This window comes from Nomascus leucogenys, chromosome 18 (genome assembly GCF_006542625.1).
Source record: "Nomascus leucogenys isolate Asia chromosome 18, Asia_NLE_v1, whole genome shotgun sequence".
In the NCBI taxonomy this organism is placed as follows: Eukaryota; Metazoa; Chordata; class Mammalia; order Primates; family Hylobatidae; genus Nomascus; species Nomascus leucogenys.
In genome coordinates this window covers 17,970,390-17,992,416 of record NC_044398.1, presented here as the reverse complement: position 1 = coordinate 17,992,416, position 22,027 = coordinate 17,970,390, and the positions used below count along the sequence as shown (strand labels likewise).

The 22,027-nt window shown below is 39.2% G+C and overlaps 1 protein-coding gene across 3 annotated transcripts in view; it reads left to right on the top strand.

The window, feature by feature from the left end:
- Positions 1-14,347: 14,347 nt before the first annotated feature.
- HERC4 (HECT and RLD domain containing E3 ubiquitin protein ligase 4) overlaps positions 14,348-22,027 on the top strand; it is a 162,813-nt gene continuing 155,133 nt past the window's right edge. For 2 of the 3 annotated variants that reach the window (XM_003258211.3, XM_003258212.3), the window contains exons 1-3: positions 14,348-14,552; positions 16,020-16,049; positions 16,529-16,832. In XM_003258211.3, coding sequence (XP_003258259.1) covers positions 16,607-16,832 — 226 coding nt within the window. In that variant the 5' untranslated portion in view covers positions 14,348-14,552; positions 16,020-16,049; positions 16,529-16,606. Of the gene's footprint in view, positions 14,553-16,019; positions 16,050-16,528; positions 16,833-19,110; positions 22,020-22,027 lie in introns of those variants that run through there. The other variant, XM_012497036.2, reaches the window with a different exon arrangement.

The window sequence follows — 22,027 nt, the reverse complement described above, 5'->3', positions numbered from 1 at the left end:
TCTTAATCTGTTGCTCTCTTAATCATTAGATTCCTGGAGGCACCTTTTTACTGGGACAGTATTAAATATTTCAATTATCTGGACATCCCCTTAAGAAATCTCTTGCTTTACCTCCCAAGATGAATTTTGAGGGAGGACCTTACCTGGCACAAACAGCAGTGGAGCTCCAAAGGCTACATTGGGTAGTTCCAGCCGGGACTCCCAGCCCCTCACCTCACTTGTTGAGGGCAGGGAAGGCTGCCGTGGTTTTCCCTTCCTGGGCTTGCCCATCCTGCTAATTTTAGGATGCTTCCTCATGCGGCTGCCATGGGTATCAGAGCATGTGGCTCCCCTTGGAGGAGCTATTTTCTCCTGTGAGCCTCACTTGTTTCCAACTTCTCTCCCTTCCCCTCCCTGCTCCCCGCCTCTGTAGGGTAGAGTTCTTTCATAGTAAAAAATAAAACATCTTTCAGAATCACACACCGATCTGCGTTTATTCCTGAATCTAAGACACCAAGGGAAACTTCACTTTTTCCCCCAAGGGAAACTTTTCATGTTAGATTTAATTGTACCTGCCAATAGCAAGTTTTCCAAATCATGTTTATTTAATGAATATTTGCTAAATTCCTACAATGAATAAGATCTTGCCCTTGGTCACTGGGATACAATGAAGAGCAAAGCAAACTTGTATTTCACTGATGAAATCTTAATAACAGAGATTTATTAAACTTCTGCTATGTTCAGCGTTCTCTGTTAAGACTTTAAAATATAAAAATCAATAGGTAGAACCCCTTTCCTCAAAGAGCTCACAGATATTTCAACATGTAAAGAGAAATTCAAAGACATAGGTCTTATACATTCCTGTTGAGATTTAGAGATAATTAATGGATTCACTCATTCAATTAATCAGTAAAATTAGATTTGAGATTATTTTATGGACATAGTATTCTGTTAGGCACTGGAGACAATAAATAAAAATATATCACAGGTCCCTTCCTTAGAAAGATAACAATCTAAACAAGGAACGATTGCTCAATTGACAAATATTTAATGGATATTTACTATATATATGTTCACAGTCTTCTCCATTGAGGACTTCTTGATAAGCAGCGTGTTTGCTTATGCAAATAACATATAAATATATAATTCCTTTGTTTTTTGGCAGTAATTATTTCTATCTTCATCCTTCCTACCATGGCCTCAGTTCAGGCTATCATCGATTCCAGCCTAGAATGATCCTTTTTCCTTAGCGACATTATTTTGAAAGATTTTATATACTAAATAAAATGTTCTGAGCTGAGGCAGGTGGATTACTTGAGGCCAGGGGTTTTGAGACCAGCCTGCCCAGCACGGTGAAACCCCATCTCTACTGAAAATACAAAAATTAGCTGGGCATGGTGGCAGGGGCCTGTAATCCCAGCTCAGGAGGCTGAGGCAAGAGAATCACTTGATCCCTGGAGGCAGAGTTAGCAGTGAGCCATGATCACACCACTGCACTCCAGCCTGGGCAACAGAGTGAGACTCTGTCTCAAAATAAATAAATAAACAAATAATTAAATAAAATAGTCTAACAATTTATTTCTTATATGTATTAGTCAAAAATAAATATTTGGTAACTACAGCTTCTGAGTATATGAAACAAGGGTAAAAAGATCCAAGTTCCTGACCTTCAGCTAGCAGTCTAGTGAGGGAGAAGACAGGAAATTGATTATGTTGAAGTGTGGCAAGCTCTGTAGCAGAGGATGGCACCAGACAGGAGGGTGTTAACGGTCACAGACAGGCCAAGTCTTCATTAAGAAAGTACTACCTAAGCTGAGTATTGAAAAACGAGAAACTTACTAGGTTAGGAGCAACATGAAAATTTAGGAAGATGTGAGAGAGCGTATTTCATGCCTCATAAAACAAAGATGAGGTGTGATTTGAGGAATGTGGCAGGGATGAGGTTGCAGAGGAGGACAAAGGCTTGATTATGAAGAACTTGAATGCCTAAATTATAAATGTTTTGAGGAGGTATGATCAAATCTGCATTTGAGAAAGATCACCCAGTGGCTGTGTGCTTGGACCAAAGGGCCAAGACTATAGGTAGTCTACAGACCAGGGAAAAAGTCCAGGCTGGAATAGATGATAGCTTGAACTGAGGCCATGGTAGGAGGAATGAAGATTGAAATCATTACTGCCAAAAAGCAAATGAATGATATCTTTATATGCTATTTGCATAAGCAAACACACTGCTTACCAACTTAAATGATATAAGTATGAAAGTGTAGTCGACAATATGAAAACTCTATGCAGCATCTCAACATTCTCCTTTCTATCCCCCTGAGCATTTTGCTCTTCTTTGGAGCCAGAGGAGTTGAAGAACCTGGAGAAGCCATTCTAGGCATTCAAAGCACAGGTGATGATTATTAACACAACAAGGTACATCAGAATACATTCAACTTAAGATTTGTATTCAACTTGGATAGAATAAGACTGAACATATCCATCATTTATTTCTATTTGTGGTTAACTGCCCCTGTAGGTTCATGGTCTGGCGTGTTTTCCATATGAACATAACTAAGCCCTCCAATACTTGGAAAGAGGTACTTAGCACCTTGTTGAGTAAAAATAGGTTACAAAACTCCAAGATCCATTGAGCAAACTTTCATTGACTTCTATGTGTGTACAATATGTTTTGAAGTAAAGAAAAATATCAGGGCCAGGCACAGTGGTTCACACCTGTAATCCCAGCACTTTGGGAGGCCGAGGCAGGTGGATCACAAGGTCAAGAGTTCGAGACTAGCCTGGCCAATATGGTGAAACCCCGTCTCTACTAAAAATACAAAAATTAGCCAGGTGTGGTGGTGGGCGCCTGTAGTCCCAGCTACTCAGGAGGCTGAGGCAGGAGAATAGCTTGAACTGGGAGGGAGAGGTTGCAGTAAGCTTGTACTCCAGCCTGGGTGACAGAGAAAGACTCCTTCTCAAAAAAAAAAAAAAAAGAATCAGAATGATGTTCAGTATAGTATTAGCAGTATGCATCTTGGGGTCATTTTTCTGATAGTTCTTTACTTCTTTACTGAATTATTTTAATTATTAACAATAAGCATTAATATTTAAAATAAAAGCTATTCTAATTTTTGTTTTTTGAGACAGGGTCTCACTCTGTCACCCAGGCTGGAGGGCAGTGGTGCAATTTCGGCTCACTACAAACTCTGCCTCCTGGGTTTGAGCAATTCTCCTGCCTCAGCCTCCCGAATAGCTGAGATTACAGGTGCCCGCCACCACAGCTAATTAGCCCAGCTAATTTTTTTGTATTTTTAAAGTAGAGACAGAGTTCACCATGTAGGCCAGGATGGTCTCAAACTCCTGACCTCAAGCAATCCAACCACCTCAGCCTCCCAAAGTGCTGGAATTACAGACATGAGCCACCGTGCCCAGCCTGATTTTTTTAAAAATGGGAGTTCCCCATACTAAGCAAATTTAAAACAGAAGAGTTTTACACTTAAAAAAAAAATCATCTTATCCAGTCTATTTGTAAGTGAGTTAGAGAAGGATGACAAGATATTTCACCCTTATCATAGATTAATTCAATACATAATTATATTCTCTGATTATGCAGTCCTTTAAAAATAAACAAAGATGTTTCAACATTAAGAACAATTCTGACATTAACAATTCCTCAGGATTTCTATTTTATTGTCAACACTATCAGAGCTTGTGAATGGGAGCAGTTTGAAAGCTGCTCTTTGGAAGTTAGCTTGCTGGATAATGCTTCCTTTTACAGATTGAATAGATGAAGTTGTTTGTTGGAAGTGAACAGCACACAACACTTCAATTCACTTCTTAAGATCCTGTGTTTACAAAGAGTAATTTTTGTTTGGGTTTTTTTTTAAAAAAGTAGGTAAAACAGCAGCTTGAATTACATGGCATTTTTCTTGGGCAAACATTTCTGTCATTTCAATATGGTTAAACTCTATTTAGGCAATGTGGAGGTGGCAACTATAATTTGTCTTCTAGGAACACTCTGTCCTTCCTAGACACTACTACTCAACTGTTCTGTCAGGCTATCAGATTTTACATTGAGATTATAAGAACATTTTTCAAACTCTAATGAAAATCTGTCCATAAAAATTGTGGTGTTTTATTTATTTCTGGATGCCAACTATTAGGACAATCTTTTTTCATTTTTCTGAAAGAAGCACGAGTACCAATAGAGACTTTTTTTTAAAATTTGCAATCACTGTGCACAAAAGTTACCTGTATGCTAAAGGCAACCAATAATTAGTTCTATAAACATAAGAAGTACACTAAACTTAAGGAAATTAGGGGCAGGGAGAATTAAAAAGCTTTTTCATCTCCTTACTTTTGTAGTTCTCCGTGCTGCTTTCATAAAAATTGTAATGCTTAGTTAAGATCCGAAATGTACTGTCAGTTTCCATTATAAAAGTGATAATCAACTGAGATGCTTAGCAAGGCTTTGTCTTTTATAACATTACTTTGAAAGTTATTAATAAGGGATTCAATAGATGAAGATATCCATGCTCTGGCTAATTGTTATCCAAAGCAGCAGTACTGTTAATTCGACACAGATCTGTAGTTACAATTAGTTTTAGTCCTAATTTTATTTAAGGGCAGTGAGGTATGCAATCTAAAAATATATGTATTCTTCCCAAATTTATATTTCTGACAGTTATATTAGAACTTTCAACCTCAGATATCTTTATAGGACCCTTCAAAATCAGTAGCAACAAAATAGTTCAATTTGCTACTTGAAAGTATGACTGATAAGCTCTAATAATTGAGATTCCTTCTTTGCTAGTCTCTGCTGTTGCTATGCTCTGTTTTCTTTAAAAGAAGATGCATAGATTTAAAGGAATCATGTAAGTATAAATTCTACACTTTCGTATTGTATTACTTTGGTGATGCTGACTATTAATTAGAACTCACAGAATCCTCATTTTAGGACTGCTGTGGTTTAAAGCTAATTTTAAAGCACAGCTTATCATGCATTTAAGTCTTTGATTCTAAACACAAATTTTATTTTTTACTGCCACAAAAAGCAGGGCTGTTTGAGAGCTTTCTCTGTTAAGAAAAAGTAGTAATTGAAGTAATCGCATTATAATTTCAAATGTATGAACACATCCCCACATACTGGTGAAGGGCTACATTACATGTGATTTTTCACATTTATTCCTGTTTGAATGCCATTTGAATTTTGAATTCCTATAATTAGGCAATGGAAGACAAACATAAAGAAATCACACAGAGTTATAAAAGGAGAACATTTAAAAATATTTCTGGTATTTATGATGCAAACAGTACTACTATTTCACACTGGGATACCAAGAAGGGAATTGAAGCCAGAATGTAAATTTGGAGCCAGAACGGATGTTGGGATAATCGTGAGGGTGAAAGTAGAGGAGTCCTATAATAAATAACCTGGAATTATTATTCTTCATGTGTAGATTAAGTGGCATATTCTGTGACATACAATATTCTCAATAAAATTGTTTTGCTTGCATCCATTAGAAAGAAGGGCCACGTTTTCTTGTCTGCTGTCTCATTTATGTGGCAGGAGCGAGTTATTTCTCCTATCTTACTCTTTTCTGGAACAGGCTCATACCTACCTAAGATAACAGAAAAAGGACTTTTTTTTTTTTCTTTGAGACAGAGTCTCTCTCTGTTGTCCAGGCTGGAGTGCAATGGCACACTCTTGGCTCACTGCAACCTCCGCCCCCAGGTTCAATCAATTCTCCTGCCTCAGCCTCCCAAGTAGCTGTGATTACAGGCGCCCCCCACCACGCCCAGCTAATTTTTCTATTTTTAGTAGAGATGAGGTTTCACCATGTTGGCCAGGCTGGTCTCGAACTCCTGACCTCAGGTGATTTGCCTGCTTTGGCCTCCCAAAGTGCTGGGATTACAGGCATGAGCCGCCGCGCCCAGCCACAAAAGGACTTTTTATAATGCAATTCAGAAGAAAAAAAGAAATGGCTATGGGCTGAATCGTGTTACACCCCTCAATCTGCCACCCCTGAATTCATATGGTAAAGTCCTAACCCCCAGTACCTCAGAATGTGACTGGATTTGGAGTTAGGTTCTTTAACGAGGTAATAAGGTAAAATGAGGTCATATGGGTGGGACCTAATCCAATATGACTTTATAAGAAGAGGAGTCTAGGACACAGGGACCACAGAGACCAATGGAGGAAAACATGAACACACAGTGAGGAAGTGGCCATCTATAAGCCACGGAGAGAAGCCACAGAAGAAACCAAACCTGCTGACATCTTGATGTTGGACTCCAGAACTGTAAGAAAATAACTTTCTGGTGTTCACGCCATCCAATCTGTGGTATTTTATTATGGCAGCCCCACCAAACTAATATAGAAACTCACTCTTAATTTCTCAAACCTAATATCAAAACAGAACATTTGCTTTTTCCTAGTCAAAACCTGTCCCCCTTTACTTCCCTCAGCAGTCATCCTCAATTTTGTAAATGTCATTTCTGTTCACCCAGTTGCTCAAGTCAGAAAACTACTAGTGGCCTAACATTTCTCATATGCTCTGATCCCCCCCACCACCCAAACCCTGCTTCACAATCCTGTTAATCCTATCTCCAAAGTTTCTTTTGAATCTACCTCTTCATCTCTGTCACTACCACAGTCCCCGCCATTATTATCTCCCATGTGGATTATTGAAAAAGCTTCCTCAGTAATCTAATTTTCTCCATCTTCTCTCTTCTCCAATCCAGCAATCCTGTCCAGTTCAGCAGCAGAAGAAATATTTTGGTCACTACCCCGTCTTCCGGCTTACAATTCTTGAGCAGTACTTGGAATAAAACCAAAATTAATGTGCCCTACTTGATCTAGCCTCTGACCATCCAATCCATCTTCTGCCTATCTCTGAACTTATCTAGTATCCCTGTGCTCCATCTACACTAATTTTTGCTCAGTTCCTGGAAAATGTCCAGTTCTTTCCTGCCTCAAGGGCTTCATTTTGCTCCCTCCACCTAGAATGTTTTAGGACTTGATCCTTCTCTTCCTTTGTTTTCAGTTTTAATTGTAAAACTCCTCTACTGAGGCCTTCATTATCCATTCTACTTCAAGGATTCACTCTGTTATTCTCCATCTCTACCCCTTGTTTATATTTATTACAATTTGAAATACTTTTACCTGCCTGCCCACTTGTTTTTGTCTTTCTAATAGAATTGGAAGGGAGGTGCTCAGTAAAGACTTATTTAATGAATCTGGTAAAAGATTTGATGCCTTATGTATGTTTCAGGCTGAAGCCATAATGCTAGGCCAAAGGCCCAGGAGAAGGGATGATCATGGAAACCTTAAGAAAAAGGATGGAAAGAAGGGAACTCTCTACACGGAGGTACTCACTGAGGAACCAAACAAGGCATGGCTGTGTTTGACTGAATGAAGGTTTGCTTTCCAAACCTTGGAAAGCAAGAGTGAGTAAAAATGACTAGAGGAGGCTTTTCCAGTTGCCCACTCAAAGTGGACTCTGTGATTTGGTTACAGTTAGTGAAAAATATTTTTAGACAATAACATCATGTCTCTTCAAAGTTAATAATAAAAGGACTACACTTGCCACACATCTTTATTAAAGCTTACTTCACTATATTGTAATTTTTGGTTTTTGTGTCTCATTGACTAGAAAGTTCCTGGAAGACAAGATATTATTTTATCTCCCTTTGCATTGCCCAGAATCTAACAGAGTTCCTTGTCCCATGTAAGTGCTCCACAAACATTTACTGAGTCCAGTGGTCCTGTCTAAAATCCATGAAACCAGAAGTTTATTTGGGCTATGTCCACAGTCTGTAATATGCAAATAGAAGAAAGCAAGAAAGAACTATAAGATGTGCAAGAACAATGAAAAGGTGAATGGAAAAATAGACTTTAGGGCAGGAAGAACTGTGATGTCAATGAGAGGAAAATGAACACGCACTTAGCAAATGTCCAGAATCCCAGGCTAAAAAGATTATCTGCAGGCAGAAGGTACATAGATAATGCTGGTCTTCATCTCTTCTGAAATGATGTTTTCAAAATATATGTTACCCCATAAATCACCAGTTTTTCTTTAGGGTAATTGAGAGGTAGGTGCAAGTCACATTAAGTTTATAGAAAATTAAGATAATAAAACAGTAGTGGGTTGAATAGGGCTCCCCCAATTCATGTCCATCTGAAACTTCAGAATGTGACTTTATTTCAAAAATACAGTCATGCACTGCATAATGATATGTCAGTCAACAACAGTCCACATATAGGATGGTGTGATCCCATAAGATTACAATAGCATATTTTTACTGTAGCTTTTCTATGTTTAGATACACAAACACTTAGTGTACGATACAATTATGTTACAGTTGCCTGTGGTACTCAGTATAGTAACATGCTGTACAGGTTTGTAGCCAAGGAGCAATAGGCCATACCATATAACCTAGGTGTTTAGTAGGCTACACCATCTAGGTTTGTGTAAGTCCACTCTACGTTGTTTACACAATGACAAAATCGCCTAACAATGCATTTTTTAGACAATATCCCATCATTAAGGGACGCGTGACTGTAATGCCTTTGCAGATGTCATCAAATTATGGCTCTAGAGATGTAAATAAGTTATAGATCTGACTAGGTGGGCCCTAAATTCAATGACATGGTGTTCTTAAAAGGGAAAGGAAAGAGGAAAGAAAGAAGAGATCACAGAGGCAGGGAAGGAGGCCACGTGAAGATGGAGGTTGAGATTGGAGTTATACTGCCACAAGCCAAGGAATGACGGGAGCCACCAAAAGCTAGAAAAGGCAAGGAAGGATTCTTCCTAAAGCCTTTGGACGGAATGTAGCACTCCTAACACCTTGATTTTAGAATTCTTACCTCCAAAACCATGAGAGAATAAAGTCTGTTGTTTTAAGTCACCGAGTTTGTGGTAATTTGTTACAGCAGCCCTAGGAAATTAAATACAAGGATCAAAAGAAAACTGAGGGGTAATCTTTTAGTGGCACAAATGAACTCAAATTGGCATTCTCACATACATAGTTCTAAAATGTCTGACACCTCTAAAAGCAATGCTTACCAAAACAGAAACTTCTAATTCACTTAAAGGAGTCAAATAATTCAGTATTTAACTCATAAGATCCTCCTGACACTCAATATTTAAAAAAATTCATAGAATTACAACCTTGACTTGAACTATATATAAATGTGAATATATACTTTGCAAATAAAAGGAAAATTTGATTCATTTGAAGTTCTGTATTTAGTTTTAGATTAAGGATATAATTATGCATATTTACACTTTCAACCTCTTCTATTTTTGAAGCAAGTAAGATTTCTCTCTTATCCACAACTTTTTAAGCCGTAAGTTAAATATTTATAGAAATTTGGAAAATAGAGAAAACAATTGCTTCAAATTTCAACACTCTAACAATTTGTAGTATTTTGGTATATTTCTTTTCCATCTTTTGAAAACATGGCTACAAGCAAGAAACATACAATTTTGTATTCTACTTTTAAAAGAACCTTATAATTGTTATCATGTAAATTTTGCAGCAACACAGTCTTTCAAATCATAATTTTACCAGCCACATTCAATACCCATTTTCCCATGTTGGAACTTAGGTTGCTTTTATGTTTTTATTTTTTATTTTTTGTTTTTTTAATACGGAACTTAGGCTGCTTTTAATTTTTTTATTTTTTATTTTTTGTTTTTTGAGATGGAGTTTCACTCTCGTCACCCAGGCTGGAGTGCAATGGTGTGAATTTGGCTCACTGCATCCTCTGCCTCCTGGGTTCAAGTGATTCTCCTGCCTCAACCTCCTGAGTAGTTGGGATTACAGGTGCACACCACCAAGCCCAGCTAATTTTTGCATTTTTAGTAGAGATGCGGTTTCACCATGTTGGCCAGGCTGGCCTTAAACTCCTGACCTCAGGTGATCCGCCTGCCTGGGCCTCTCAAAGTGCTAGGATTACATGCATGGGCCACCATGCCCGGCTGGCTGCTTTTAATTTTTCCTATGGGAAATAACACTGCAATAAAAATCTTGTTCATACTTTCACCCACCCCCATGTTTTTATCTATCCTGCTAGACTTGGGAGGGTGTGACATAGTAGGTGCTCAATAAACATTTGTTGAATGCATCTTGTATTTCCTTAGGACAGAATCCAGAAGTAATATTGTACAGGTAAATGGTTTAGGGCAATGTCTCAAAATAAATATTGCTATTATTATGAACTATTATTAAATGAAATTTACTGGCTCTTGAAATATACTGCCAAATTTACTTATTAAAAGGTTGTGATAATTTACAATGCTGCCAGCACCATTAATTAATTAATTCAAGAAGTGGTTTTTTTTTTTTTTTTTAGAGACAGGGTCTCTTACTCTGTTGCCCAGGCTGGAGTGCAGTGGCACAATCTCCACTCACTGCAACCTTTGTCTCCTCAACTCAAGCAATCTTCCCACCTCAGCCTCCTGAGTAGCTGTGACCACAGGTTCACACCACCCCATCCAGCTAATTTTTGTCTTTTTCTTGGAGACGCGGTTTCACCATTGTTGCCAGACTGGTCACGAACTCCTGAGCTCAAGGCAATCTGCCCGCCTCAGCCTCCCAAAGGGCTGGGATTATAGATCTGACCCACTGCACCCAGCCTCAGAAGTATATATTTAGCACTTGCTGTGGGCCAGGAGCTGTTCAAGATCCTCAGGGATAGAGCACGGAGCAAAACAGACAAAATCACTGACTTTATGAGTTTTCATTCTAATGGAGGAGGTGAAGTTAAATATCTATTTAAGTAATATGTAAATAGATTGTATATAACTGCTTATCCATTTTCTTAGTTATATATTTTTATATGATAAGCATAATACATATTTATGAGTTATATATTAAAATGTCAGTTTGTTATAATGGGTATGAAGGAAAAGCAAGCAGGATAAGATGATAGGGAGAGAGGGAATGGTTTTTTGGATAGGCTGATCAGGGAAGTCTGCAGAGGTGACATGAGTACAGACCTGAGTGAAGAAAATGAGGTGAGATCCAGCAGGAGCAGTATGGCTGGAAGGAAGGGAGAAAGAGAAAGAGTGGAAGGAGAATGAATACTACTTTTAGATGTCTCTCAACAGTCTGAGCATTATTTTTTTAAATAAAAATAGGTAAAAAAAATACTCTGTTATGAATTAAAATTATTTTCTTTCTGGTCATATGGACTGCATTCTCTTACTAGTAATTCAGGAGAAATACTACTAGTAATAGTAAAAGCTAACATTTACAAAACTCCTGCCACATACAAGGCACTGTATGTGTCATTTTACTGGCTTCACAACAACCCAGTGAGATATGGATTACGAACATAATTATAAAAATTATGGCTGAGATGTAATATTCTGTAAAACAGACCATTAGTAAATGCCTCTGTGTTTGGGGGGATAGAAGGACAGAGGTCTGAGGTAAGCTTATAGGGTTTAGGCTCTGAATTCAGATAAACCAGCACCAGATATCATATTCACCAATATCTCATGCGGCATTTATACAAGAAATTTACATTATTCTAATAACCCTAGGATCCTATACTTGTTTCATCTTAAAGATAATCACATGCTACTTTCTAAAATCTTGCACCATAGTTTCACAGATTTATAAGGTTAAAAGGAACATGGAAAAATGTCCATTCCACTTTCTACAAGCAAGATCTATCTTTAAAAATATTCCAGATAGATATACATCCAGGTGGAAGAGACAGCTGTCCACCAATTCATGCTCTTCCTTCCACAGCATGAAGTAGTACTTGGGAACTCAGGGACTATGCTTCCCAGCACCCTTGTTTCTAGGGGCGGAGTTCTGTTTTGTGTATAGTAGTGATATGTGGCATTTCCCAGACAAGGATTTTAAGAAGCTCACCCTCCCTCCATCTTCTCAGGCCCCTGGAAATCAGTTTTCACTCATTAGGAACACTTATTTGGACTGCTAAAAAGGTTAAAAAATACACTTATATTAAGCCACTCACATTTTAATTTTTATGTATTATAGCATCAAGTGTATATCTTAAAGATCCTGAATTCCATAACTTCCCTTTTAATGATATATTCTGAGGCAACAAGCCCTTAAGGGTAAAAGACCACAAACAAAAATCCTACAAGAGGCCTGGCTGGTGGCTCACACCTGTAGTCCCAGTACTCTGGGAGGCCAAGGTGGGTGGATTACTAGAGCCCAGGAGTTGTAGATTACCCTGGGCAACATGGCAAGACCCTGTCTCTACAAAAAATACAAAAATTAGCCAAGTGTGGTGGCATGTGTCTGTAGTCCCAGCTACTCAGGAGGCTGAGATGAGAGGATCCCTTGAGCCCAGGAGGTGTAGACTGCGGTGAGCCAAGATGAGCAGAGCAAGATGCTGTCTCAAAAAAAAAAAAAAAAAAAAGAAGGCCAACAAGAGCAATGAAGCTCTCAAAATATGAGTATTTTTTGTGAACATTCCTACTATTTCTAATGTTGAAATTATGCTTTCCTTGCTTAAGCATCTTGTCATTCTACATTCATTTCTGTAACACACTGTTGTGGGTTAAATTTGATCCCTCAAAAGATAAGCTGAAGTCCTAACCTCCAGTACCTGTGAATGTGAACTTTTTTTTTTTTTTGAGATGGAGTTTTGCTCTTGTTGCCCAGGCTGGAGTGCAATGGCACCATTGCTCTAGGCTCACCGCAAAACCTCCGTCTCCCAGGTTCAAGCAATTCTCCTGCCTCAGCCTCCTGAGGAGATGGGATCACAGGAATGCGCCACCACGCCCGACTAATTTTGTATTTTTTCAGTAGAGACAGGGTTTCTGCATATTGGTCAGGCTGGTCTCGAACTCCCGACCTCAGGGGATCCGCCCGCCTCGGCCTCCCAAAGTGCTGGGATTACAGGCGTGAGCCACTGTGCCCGGCCAAATGTGACCTTTAATTGGAAATGAATTCTTTGCAGATGTAATAACGTTAAGATGAGGTCATAATGGATCAGAGTAGGCTCTAATCCAATGTCCGGTGTCCTTATAAAAGAAGGAAATTTGTACATAGACACACAGGCAAAACAAGGTGAAGAAGGATGCTTCTACAAGGATTGCCAAGGATTGCTGGCAACCACCAGAAGCTAGCAGAGAAGCCTGGAAAAGATTATCTCTCAGAGACCCCAAGAGAGAACCAACCTTGCTTTCACCTTGATTTTGAACTTCTGGTCTTCAGAACTGTGAGACAATAAATTTCTGTTGTTTTAAGCCACCCAATCTGTTTTAATTTATATGGCAAGCCTAGGACATGAATACACACACTTGAAAATATTCTAGCACAGGCAGTTCTTATCTAAAACATGTTTTTCAACAAGAGATAAAGAAACAGGCCAGGCGCGGTGGCTCACGCCTCTAATCCCAGCACTTTGGGAGGCCGAGGCAGGTGGATCGCCTGAGGTAACGAGTTTGAGACCAGCCTGGCCAATATGGCGAAACCTCGTCTCTACTAAAAATACAAAAATTAGCCGGGCATGGCGGCGCACGTCCATTGTCCCAGCTACTCAGGAGGCTAAGGCGGAAGTTCCAGTGAACTGAGATCGCACCATTGCACTCCAGCCTTGGGGAACAGAGCGAGACTCTGTCTCAAAAAGTAAATAAATAAATAAAAATAAGAAAAGAAAAAGAAAGATGGCCTATTTGTGGAACTTCTTCTAGGTACTGAATATTCATTCTAGCAATACCCAACTTACAATTTCAAAAGTGCATTGTTTCAAGTTCTCCTGCTTTTTAAGAAGTTAAGGCTGGCCTAGGAGATCCAGACTTCGTTTTTATGAATCAGGGACTGCAGCCAAATGTGTAATTTTCTCTGATAGAATGAGGCCCTGCAATTCAAGCCTATCTTTCAGGGAGAGTGTAGAAAGTGATGGTAGCCAACACTGCACAAGGAGCCTGAACTGGTGGTGGTGGTAGAGTAGCTTCAGCCATTGCCATCAATACATCTCACATCCTCAGGCTGGCTCCAGTTGAGGCCATGGGATAAAATAACTCTTCACCAGTCTTTATGTTCATAATTGTTATGTTTCATCTGCTACTTTAAAATCTCCTTGGGAAAAGAGAGAGTAAAATAATAAAAAGACTAGCTAGCATCCATGAGCACAAAGACAAAACCAAAAAACAAAGTGATTTTCTTCATTAAAAGGCTCTGTGCACGCCGAAGCATTCTCAAAAACAGTTGACATCTTCTTCGTTTGTCTTCGCAAACTCCAACTTTCTGTATTTGGCTTTTCCCTCTTAAAGCAACGCCAAGGCGGCACACCGCGCAGGCGCCTGTGGCCAGGCCCTCGGGTAAGATTCAGGCGCAGGCGCTGGGGCCGGGAAGTGGGCGGGCTCGCACGCGTGCTCTGCGGTTCACTTCCGCCCAGCCCCTCCCCCGCCTACCTCGCGTGGCCACCTCCCCCTCTGCCTTCTCCTACCCAGTCTGTTCCCCAACTCTCCCCACCCCTCGTGCTCTCCGCCCCACTTGCCTCCCGTTCTTCCCCGCCCGCTCCATCCGGGTCGCTGACGGCTGTCTCTGGACTGGACAGCAGTGGCGTCCGCTTTTCTCTAAGGAACCGGGTAAAGTTTCCCAGGGGCCGGGGAGGGGAGCAGCGGAGCAGCGGCACAGACGCCGGAGGTGCCCTAGTGATCGTCGCCACTGGCTGACGGAGGAGGGTCCCAGGAGCCGGAGACGTGCTTCAGCGACCGCGTTGCCTTGCTCTCTGGGCAGGGGCCGCCCCCCGTCACCTTGGGCTTCCCCTGCCCTGAAGGGCTGGGCGAGTTGTGGACCCAGTGGGTTCGGGGGCGTGTGACGGCGTTAGGGAGGGGCAGGCCGGGCTGGGCGGATGCAGGCCGGCCCGGCATAGGGCGCTTTCTCAGCGCTTCCTGGGGGTGAGGGGCGTGGGGCGAGGGCAGGGTTGTGGGTCCCTGGCCCCGGGGCTGGAATGTCGCACCTCCCTGGGGATGGGCTTCTCTCAGGTTGAGGCGGCGGACTGCCAGGCCTCGGCCGCCGGCCTCTGAAGCTGTTGCGAGCGGCCGGTTGCGGTAGTCATCTGCTTGGCCGCGAGATTGGGTGTGTGCAGATGATTTCTCTTTCCCAGTCCCCATGAGCTGATCCGTGTGCACGTTCAGGGAAAGACGGGACTAAACTGCTTCTCATTTCCCTACCTGTTGCTGGCGAGAGGACGCCTCTGTGTTTTAAAGAAAAGGGTGGTTAAACCTCGCGCGCTGAAGTCGGGGTATTTTCCTGTATTACTCTTATTTTTAAATATGGGAAGACAATGCAGAACTCTTGGGAATTGTCGAGTTCTGATGCCCCAAAAGAGTGAAATCAAACTTCTGTTAATGGATGATGGGTCGTGGAATGGGACACCTTGGGCACTTGCTAACAGGAACGTAGGAAAATTGGGGTTGAAACTTCGCAGGCTCTGTAAGAATGTGGATGACTACTACAGAATAAGGCTGACTTCCTGTAATTATGATATTTAGTAACGCGATGTGTTTAAAAGTCTACGTATGTATAGATGAAGTGGACTCTGTTATTTGTATCTTTCTTTACAAGTGAAGAAATATTCAGTCAGTGTGCTGGAAAGTTCTACAGATTTCGCCATCAGACTATCAGTGCCCCAGCCCCCATTCCTATTCTTGAAAAATCTGCAGTGCTGGAGTTATTTGCAATTCCCCCCCGCCAATCTTTAAATAATTGTCTCAGAGGTATAGATAGATATAGATTGCCCACGGGAGATTTTTTTAGTCCCGGTTACCACTTGTAATAAAAGAGGTTGAATTTTGGAGAGAATTGATATTTAAATTGCATGTTTTTTTCTGTATTATACTTATGCACATTGATTTAGTTTTAAAATTAAATTAGTGAGGTTGGAATGTTAGTATTTTGATTTGAAAAATGGGATCTTTGGAGGTGATTTAAGATTATGGTTTGGTAAGAGAATCTTCATTTTCTCTCTGGCCTAAAGAATAATTGGGAGAGTCGTTTAAATTGTGGAAAATTGCTTTAAATTTCCATTATTGGTTTTATTTCTGTTACAGATAAGAACTCCATTTTCTGTTGATGTGGAGGTAGGTATTAGAAGGCTTAATTATACTAGGATTTGAGGGAGATTGCAAGGTTATGTTTCTGGAGTTGGCTAAATTTTTCACTGTGTGTTTGCTTTTTGGGCAGTGGAAAGATGTCTTATTTCTTGCTCCCATTGAAATTATTTAAAGCAAAAAGTAGAAAAAATTGCGATTAATTTCATCGAGGTACTTATTCCTGTTAGTTTAGTCTATCACAAGATAACCAGAAGTCAAAACTAGTTAATGTGTTTTAAATTTTGCAAAGGATCATAGAAAGTGACATATTTTCCCTAAAAATTTCTGTATGATACATTTTTAAAAATACAACTGATTGGTTTTTGAAACTGTATGATACTTATGTAGCATGCTATAAAGTATATTTAATGTTTACCATGTAGCAATTATTGTAGCGTAGCACTTGAAAGAGCAATTATATATCCTTTTTTCTTTGAAGTCATATTAACTTCTTTCTATTTCCTCAGACATAGGGTACCTCCAACTTTCCGGGGTTTCAGAAGAGAATTTTTTATTGAAACTGGAAGACCAAAATAATTACAAGCATGTTGTGCTGGGGAAATGCATCCTTTGGACAGCTAGGTTTGGGTGGAATTGATGAAGAAATTGTCCTAGAGCCCAGAAAAAGTGACTTCTTTATAAATAAAAAGGTCCGAGATGTAGGATGTGGACTCAGACATACTGTGTTTGTTCTGGATGATGGAACAGTGTACACATGTGGATGTAATGATCTAGGACAGCTAGGTCATGAAAAATCCAGAAAGAAACCAGGTAAGTTGAAACGTTTTTGAAATTTGCTATTTCTAATAATTATATCATTTTAAATTTGAATCGTATAATTTCTCTAGTTGTAACTATATGTTTATCAAGCTTTAAAAGCAAAGTAGAAGTTATGTATTTCCATTATATTTGTATATTTGTATGGTTCTAAGTACTTTATGTTGTGGTTTCTTTTTTTTTACTACTAGTATTATAAAACCTTATTTTGTATGACGATATAAAACAATAAAGAAAATCAGCCTGCAGTATATATATCTTTGGTACAGAGTGTATAGTATGCAGGTCCTCTTTAATAAATTCTGTTCAGCCACCGTGGATAGATTTTAAATGCATAATTTACTCTGTGTTTACCTTACTTTGGGAGGGGGGGAAGAAAACAAGACGAAAGCTTTTTACTTGGACTTGCTTGCCTAAAATATATTTTTATTCTTTTTATCCCTCTGTCATAGTATTTTAAATATGTAATTTTATTTGGTTTAGTTAGAAATATCTTTTATTCCTCTCATCTTCTACTTTCTGTAGCATTGCTAGCTATTAAAGATTTTGTGACTATGAAGTGTCCTGATTTTGTAGTAGTTGTACAAGCAAATTAAATAATTTGTAGGGTAATGAGAATTTTGAGGAATTTGGTCACATTTCATGTTCTGTTTTCCTGGATATTGTATTTTAAAATCAAATATTTCTACATTTAGGAATATCATTGTTATATGAGTTTTGCTTTCAATTATGATAACTAAAAGTTAATTTCAGGTGGTAAATTCAGATGAGACTGCAGCTATACTGACTTACAGTTTCTTTTAACTGTAACAATAATGGCACTTCAGTATTTTCTATGGCAGTTATTTCATCAGTTTATTATTTAAGTGGTTTCTGTTGTTACTCAACTTTTGAGAGATTAATGTAATCTAAGATATTCAGGCGTTAAATTAAGGCACGATTCATCCTTCACATCATCTCACGACCATGCCAAATCTCACTTTTCTAACTTGCAAATACTGTATCGTTTTCATCCTTTCTTTGTGGTTAAGGTCTTAGTGTATTTTCTTCTGCCTTAATTTGTAATTTATTTTTTATTGGATAAATGATAGTGACATTCATAAAATAGATTTTTAATTCCTGCAGAACTCAAAGTAAATGGCAGCTTTCTTGTACTCTACCAGTCTAAGAACATTTTATGGATTCCTACCAGATTTTCATAATCTCAGGCATTGAGGTGGTCATATTGGTAGAAATGAATGGTAATTTACTGATACGCATTTGATGATTGTCTCTGCTCCAGAGACAAATGGGCCCTTTACTATTTTTGCTTAGCTTGGAATGCTGCCTCAGGTTGAGATTTTCATGGTATGGAGGCTGCTGCTGTTCTTTGTACTTTAGCATACCCCATAGAAATAACTGAACATCTCTCTGTATTACTTTAATAATTTCTGAAAGGCCACAGGGCAAGTAGAAAGTAAAAAGGCAGCACATAGAAATTGCCAGTATAGTTACTTACGTCTACTGAGGTTTAAAATGTTTAAGTGTTAGAGGTAGACACTGTGTACTAGTAGTATGATGATTATAGTGCCAGGAACAGCCTCCAACTATATAGATGAGATTCTGAGAAACTTAACTAGCTAGAATAGGTTTCTTTGTGGTCATGTTGACATTGTGATGATTGCATTGTGACATCTATATCATCTTGATTCATCCTGGAAGCATTATTTGGTAATGTAAAGTTGGGGCGGTGGGTTTCCCTAATTTGGGATACCTCTTTAGGATTGCCTCATTGTTGTCCCAGTTACACCACAGCCTATGGAAGAGAAAAGTGACAGGCATTAACTTTGTCTTTGAGAAATTTAGAGTCTGTGTTGGGAGTTAAGGTGTACATGAACAACTGGAGAGAATTGGAAATTAGACATGATGTGCCATGTACTTTGAGCCTAGGACATTTAAATGATGGGAAATATTATGGGATAGAATTAAAGTAAGATTTCTGGGAGAAAATGAAGGCTTACGTTTAATTCTATTGGTGATCACATAAACAGCTAGGAAATAAGTCTGGAGCTGAGATAGCTTAGTTTTGTAGAAGGGGAGGTCCTGATCCTGAGAAAAGCTTTTTATTATCAGAAGTTCTGGTTCGATGATATATTGAAGTGAACCTAGGTTTCAGAGGGAAGAGAAGTTCAAAAAGTAGTAGCTGCTCTGATAGGAACTTCGTCTTTTAATCTCAGCCTTGATTGAAGATTTATTTATTTATTTATTTTTATTTTTATTTTTTTTGAGACAGAGTTTCGCTCTTGTTGCCCAGGCTGGAGTGCAATGGCACCATCTCGGCTCACCGCAACCTCTGCCTCCCAGGTTCAAGCAATTCTCCTGCCTCAGCCTCCTGAATAGCTGGGATTACAGGCGCCCATCACAATGCCTGGCTACTTTTCATATTTTTAGTAGAGATGGGGTTTTACCATGTTGGCCAGGCTGGTCTCGAACTCCTGACCTCAGGTGATCCGCCTGCCTTGGCCTCCCAAAGTGCTGGAATTACAGGCATGAGCCACTGCTTCTGGCCTAAGATGTTTTTTAAATACTGTTTTTAACTAAATTTTAAGAATGTTTTTAACTAAAGTTATTTGTATTTGGAATAATTTGTTAATGATTTAATTGTGTCATTTCCCCAACCCCTTTTTAAATTTGTGAATTTGAGGACTGGATTAAAAGATAAAAAGTTGTTGGATCTTATTTATTTTAAAGTCTTCTCGTAATTGAGCAAGTTGGTTATATTTCTGGGACCATGTAATAAACATAGTTCACTTCCCAGGCAGTTTTTTTTGTTGTTGTTGTTTTGTTTTGTTTTGTTTGAGACAGTCTCACTCTGTTGCCCAGGCTGGAATGCAGTGGCACGATCTCCGCTCACTGCAACCTCCGCCTACCAGGTTCAAGCGATTCTCCTGCCTCAGCCTTCCAAGTAGCTGGGACTATAGGTGCGTGCCACCATGCCTGGGTAATTTTTTATATTTTTAGTAGGGACGGGGTTTCACCTTGTTAGCCAGGATGGTCTTGATATCCTGACCTCGTGATCCGCCCGCCTTGGCCTCCCAGAGTGCTGGGATTACAGGCGTGAGCCACCGTGCCCAGCTGACTTCACAAGAACTTTAAATTTGTGTCAGAAAGCAGACAGAATGGAGGGAACTAAGAATTGTTTCTTTACATAGATGGGCTTTATAAATATACATATTCCGTAACTAATAAGGAATGAAAGAGAAAGAGGTAGCCTTATTAAGGATAAATTATTCTCAAGATTCATGATAACCTACTGGAGGACTTGGCCTGACAATATAGTGAATAGATTTAACCTGTGGCCTGTTGAAAAGAGGTGTTTCTGTTCTGGACTTTTTAGGAACCACATAGAAAGATTTAACTGAATTCCTTTATTATACTAAAGGTGCAGATTATGTTCATGTTCATCTCTGTTGTCTTGTATATGTATGTCCTTTCTAACACTACTGGCTTTTTCTGAATTATTTCCAGAGAAGTGAATGTCTGTTTCACTTTCATGTTTTTTTCTTCATAAGAACTTTAAAATACTTTTTAAGCTAATGTCTCAATTTTTTAATTTATAGCTAACAAATATATTTAATCTTCAGTGTGCTAGACCAGTCCATTTAAATGAATTTTTTTTATACTTTCAAATTCAGTTCTGAAGATTTTAAGTATGGGAAGTATACTTTTCTTTAAAAGATCCTTTTCTTACTGTATATCTAATCATAGGTATAACTTGGTTACCATGGTCCTAACTATGTTTTGCACATTGATTTCCATTTGTTTCATGTTAGAAACAGTACTAAGCTGTTCTGTGACCATAATTTGTAAATAAAGTGGTGTTCTGTTTAAAAACAAGCCCTGTTATCTAAAAAATAGTTTTTTGTGTTTTACAACATTCTTTCAAATGGAGTATCTCATTTAATTCTCACAACAGTTGTATGTAGCTAAGGCAGGTATCATGGTCCGCATTTTACAGATGAGGACACTGAGGTTAAAAGAGATTAAGAGACTAACAGGGTCACTTGGCTAGCACATCTTGAGACCACCCTAAATCTTGTGGTTTTTATCCTTAATCTCACAAATCTTTTCCTTTGCTACATTTAGAAGGTAGAAGAATATTTGTTCACCTTTGAGGAAGCTGGTTTCCATCAGTATTTTATTGTAATTCTGAGGGGTTTTTATTTTTTATTTTTTTTTTGAGATGGGGTCTTACTCTGTTGCTTAGGCTAGAGTGCAGTGGCGTGATAATAGCTCACTGTAGCCTTGGACTCCTGGGCTCAAGTGATCCTCCTGCCTCAGCTTCCCCAGTAGTTGGGACTACATTTATGTGCCACCATGCCTGGCTAATTCTTTTTTTTTTTTGAAACGGAGTCTTGCTCTGTCACCCAGGCTGGCGTGCAGTGGTGTGATCTCTGCTCACTGCAGCCTCCACCTCCCGGGTTCAAATGATTCTCCTGTCTCAGCCTCCCAAGTAGCTGGGACTACAGGTGTGTGCCACCACACCCAGCTAATTTTTTTGTATTTTTCGTAGAGACAGGGTTTCACCATGTTGGCCAGGGTGGTCTCAAACTCCTGATCTCAGGTGATCTGCCCACCTCGGTCTCCCAAAGTGCTGGGATTACAGGCATGAGCCACCAGGCCTGGCCAATTTTTTTTTGTTTGTTAGAGATGGGGGTCTCCTTATGTTGCCCAGTCTGGTCTCAAACTCCAGTCCTCAAGCTATCCTCCTGCCCTGGCTTCCCCAAATTGCTGGGATTTATAGGGATGAGCTACTGTGGCAGCCAAGAAAAATCTTTAAAAAATTACTATCTTATAACTAAGGTTATACAATGAAGACAGCATATTTTATTATCTTCCCCCTTGTGCACAAACTTAAAAATCATTTTAAGAACTGATAAGAAGATTGAGAGTTCTATTTTCAAGATGTATTATTGTACCAACAAAAACTAAAAAATTCAAATATGTATAGTGTATTACTGAATGGAAGACTAACTTGATTGGCAGAGTTTATAGGTAATAGTTTTAATAGTATGATAAAATTTATTGTGGTTTATGTTGAACTCTTTTTAAAGGTGATGAGCATTGATCCTGTGTTTTCCATATCCTCGAATGGTAATTTCTACTGTTGAGTCATTCCAATAAAAGCATTTTGGTCACATAGTAGTGAT